The sequence below is a fragment of the Priapulus caudatus genome, unplaced genomic scaffold (assembly GCF_000485595.1).
Source record: "Priapulus caudatus unplaced genomic scaffold, Priapulus_caudatus-5.0.1 Scaffold1013, whole genome shotgun sequence".
Lineage (NCBI taxonomy): Eukaryota > Metazoa > Priapulida > Priapulimorpha > Priapulimorphida > Priapulidae > Priapulus > Priapulus caudatus.
This window is the reverse complement of record NW_014578074.1, coordinates 62073-66360: the sequence shown is the minus strand read 5'-3', so window position 1 is coordinate 66360 and position 4288 is coordinate 62073. Positions and strand designations below refer to the sequence as shown.

The window sequence follows — 4288 nt, the reverse complement described above, 5'->3', positions numbered from 1 at the left end:
GAGAAAGCTACAGAGAAAACCACAAAGAGACACAGAGAGACACAGAGAGAGAAAGCTACAGAGAAAACCACAGAGAGAAAAACACAGAGAGACACAGAGAGAGAAAGCTACAGAGAAAACCACAAAGAGACACAGAGAGACACAGAGAGAGAAAGCTACAGAGAAAACCACAGAGAGAAAACCACAGAGAGACAGAGAGAGAAAGCTACAGAGAAAATCACAGCGAAAAAACCACAGAGAGAGGAATCCACAGAAGCTGCAGGGAGGGCGGGGAAGGAGGCAGGGGCCCACAGAGGAATCCACAGAGAGAGAAAGCTACAGAGAAAACCACAGAGAGAAAACCACAGAGAGACAGAGAGAGAAAGCTACAGAGAAAATCACAGCGAAAAAACCACAGAGAGAGGAATCCACAGAAGCTGCAGGGAGGGCGGGGAAGGAGGCAGGGGCCCACAGAGGAATCCACAGAGAGAGAAAGCTACAGAGAAAACCACAGAGACACAGAGAGAGAAAGCTACAGAGAAAACCACAGAGACACAGAGAGAGAAAGCTACAGAGAAAACCACAGAGAGAAAATCACAGCGAGAAAACCACACAGAGAAAGGAATCCACAAAAGCCGCGGGGAAGGAGAAGGAGGAAGGGGCCACAGAGGGGAATAGAAGAAGCCACGGAGAGAGGAAGCTCGCGTGCTCACCTACGATGCGGTTAACGAGAAACTTCTCGCCGACGTTGTAAATCTTGATGAAGGAGTACTCGCAATCCTCGTGTTCGTCGATCTGCTCGTACTGCGCAGCGTAGTGCCGGATGCGCTCCATGAAGTCCCGCACAGACTCATCCGGATCCTTCCCCTTGTAGTCCGGACTGCTCAGCTTAACTTCCTGCGCACGCGCGAGGGAGAGCGGGAAAGATCCGGGTTAATGCAGCGACCCGGAGTGCACCCTCAGTGACCTTCGCGGGAAGGTGGGGAGGAATGATCCGGGATTAACGCGCCGACCCGGATCAGTATATATTATGCTGTGACCTTCGCGGGAAGATGGGGGGAAAGTTCCGGGATCAATGCGGCAATCCGGATCGCTCTGGTGTCACCTTCGCGGGAAGGAGGGGAGGGGATGGGAAAGAACCGGGATTAACGCGGCAATCCAACTCAGTCTGCTGTCACCTTCGCGGGAAGGTGGGGGAAAGATCCGGGATTAATGCGTCGACCTGGATCAGTCTGCTGTGACCTTGGCGGGACGTGCGAGATTTTGCGGAGCTAAATTCGTCGCGTGGGTGAGTGCGCGGAACGGTCAGACGCTAAAATTAGCACGGTAGCGTAGCTGGGAGAAGCTGACCTCGTGATATATGTATATGTACATATTATATATACACGCACATACATACACATACGCACACACTCACTTCACTCGCACACCCACCCACGTATATATATATATATCAGGGTTCTCCAAGCTTTTTCATTATAGCATGGCGGGGCTGCCTTTACGGTCATAGTTTTAGCATTTTTAACATTTTTTTCGCTAACTTTAGCATGGCGGCTATGACATTTAGAGTGACGGGTGCATTTTAGGATGGCGGGGCTCGACGATAGCCTGGCGGGCCGGCAGGCTCTAAGTGCTCTTGGAGATCCCTGTATATATATATCGTTCTTATGTAACTTCTAGAGAGGAACTTACAGGAAGAGGTCTCCCCCAGGGACGCAACGTGCCGCGTGGGGAAAATCCGAGAAAAAATATCAGCGGCAGGAAAACGTGCGGTAGAGACTTCGCCCGGCGAAGATTGCATTTACAAAACAATGCGCGCGTCAGATTCAGCGCCGTGAAAACTGTAGGCGTCTGCCGAGGGCTACTAAGAATCTATAAATTATTTAAAAAAAGAAAGAAACCTAATAAGATAGAAGTCTAAATAAATCTAAATATCAAAAAAATCTAATGAATCAAATTAAAGATTTGTTTTTTAATTAAAAAAAATCTTGTGCTAGGGGTTACTGAGGGCGTCTGCTCTGGGCGTCTGCTCACCTCCCTGCCGCGTTCGGACAGCCCGGAGTCGCCCCCTATGCGTCCCTTCGTGTTGAGCTCGCTCTCGCCGTGCCGCGACAGGAAGATGGTGCGCGGCACGATGTGAATGTTCATCAGGTAGTAGACAATCTTAGCCATCACGTGATCTGCGGGCGCAACCAATCGGAAATGATTTCGCGAGGTGGTGATCCGCGGGAACCAATCGGAAATGATTTCGCGAGGTGGTGATCCGCGGGAACCAACCGGAAAAGATTCTATGAGGCAAACTGTAACAACCAATTGCGATAGAGCCACAAAGAAAGGAACCCACAGAGACAGAAAACCAGAGAGAAGAATCCACAGAGGAAGCCAGGGGGAGAGAAGGCAACAGGGGAGAAGTGCATGCGATTAGCAAAGAACTTCTCGTCGACGTTGTAAAACTTGATAAGCGAGTGGGTGAAGGACGAGGGAAGAAGGGAAGGAGGGAGGGGCCACAAAGGAATCCATAGAGAGAGAAAGCTACAGAGAAAACCACAGAGGAAAAACCACAGAGAGACACAGAGAGAGAAAGCTACAGTGAAAACCACAGAGAGAAAACCACAAAGAGAGAGAGGAATCCACAAAAGCCGCGGGGAGGGCGTGGAAGGAGGGAGGGGCCACAGAGGGGGCCATAGAAGAAGCCACGGAAAAAGGAAGCTCGCGCGCTCACCTACGATGCGGTTAACGAGGAACTTCTCGCCGACGTTGTAGATCTTGATTAATGAGTGGGTGAAGGACGAGGGAAGGAGGGAAGGAGGGAGGGGCCACAGAGGAATCCATAGAGAGAGAAAGCTACAGAGAAAACCACAGAGAGAAAACCACAGAGAGACACAGAGAAAGCTACAGAGAAAACCACAGAGAGAAAACCACAGAGAGAGAAAGCTACAGAGAAAACCACAAAGAGACACAGAGAGACACAGAGAGAGAAAGCTACAGAGAAAACCACAGAGAGAAAACCACAGAGAGACAGAGAGAGAAAGCTACAGAGAAAACCACAGCGAAAAAACCACAGAGAGAGGAATCCACAGAAGCTGCAGGGAGGGCGGGGAAGGAGGCAGGGGCCCACAGAGGAATCCACAGAGAGAGAAAGCTACAGAGAAAACCACAGAGACACAGAGAGAGAAAGCTACAGAGAAAACCACAGAGAGAAAATCACAGCGAGAAAACCACACAGAGAAAGGAATCCACAAAAGCCACGGGGAAGGAGAAGGAGGAAGGGGCCACAGAGGGGAATAGAAGAAGCCACGGAGAGAGGAAGCTCGCGTGCTCACCTACGATGCGGTTAACGAGAAACTTCTCGCCGACGTTGTAAATCTTGATGAAGGAGTACTCGCAATCCTCGTGTTCGTCGATCTGCTCGTACTGCGCAGCGTAGTGCCGGATGCGCTCCATGAAGTCCCGCACAGACTCATCCGGATCCTTCCCCTTGTAGTCCGGACTGCTCAGCTTAACTTCCTGCGCACGCGCGAGGGAGAGCGGGAAAGATCCGAGTTAATGCGGCGACCCGGAGTGCACCCTCGGTGACCTTCGCGGGAAGGTGGGGAGGAATGATCCGGGATTAACGCGCCGACCCGGATCAGTATATATTATGCTGTGACCTTCGCGGGAAGATGGGGGGAAAGTTCCGGGATCAATGCGGCAATCCGGATCGCTCTGGTGTCACCTTCGCGGGAAGGAGGGGAGGGGATGGGAAAGAACCGGGATTAACGCGGCAATCTAACTCAGTCTGCTGTCACCTTCGCGGGAAGGTGGGGGAAAGATCCGGGATTAATGCGTCGACCTGGATCAGTCTGCTGTGACCTTGGCGGGACGTGCGAGATTTTGCGGAGCTAAATTCGTCGCGTGGGTGAGTGCGCGGAACGGTCAGACGCTAAAATTAGCACGGTAGCGTAGCTGGGAGAAGCTGACCTCGTGATATATGTATATGTACATATTATATATACACGCACATACATACACATACGCACACACTCACTTCACTCGCACACCCACCCACGTATATATATATATCAGGGTTCTCCAAGCTTTTTCATTATAGCATGGCGGGGCTGCCTTTACGGTCATAGTTTTAGCATTTTTAACATTTTTTTCGCTAACTTTAGCATGGCGGCTATGACATTTAGAGTGACGGGTGCATTTTAGGATGGCGGGGCTCGACGATAGCCTGGCGGGCCGGCAGGCTCTAAGTGCTCTTGGAGATCCCTGTATATATATATATATATATATATATATATATTATAGTATAGTAGTAGTAGTT

At 50.6% G+C, this 4288-nt stretch overlaps 1 protein-coding gene across 1 annotated transcript in view; it reads right to left on the bottom strand.

Moving 5' to 3' along the window:
* The window catches only part of LOC106814960 (6-phosphofructo-2-kinase/fructose-2,6-bisphosphatase-like), a 47148-nt gene that overhangs the window by 18090 nt on the left and 24770 nt on the right, over positions 1-4288 (bottom strand). Inside the window, exons 7-8 of the mRNA XM_014819356.1 lie at positions 3303-3486; positions 2014-2159 (exon numbers count right to left, since the gene is read on the bottom strand). Coding sequence (XP_014674842.1) covers positions 2014-2159; positions 3303-3486 — 330 coding nt within the window. The remainder of the gene's footprint in view (positions 1-2013; positions 2160-3302; positions 3487-4288) is intronic.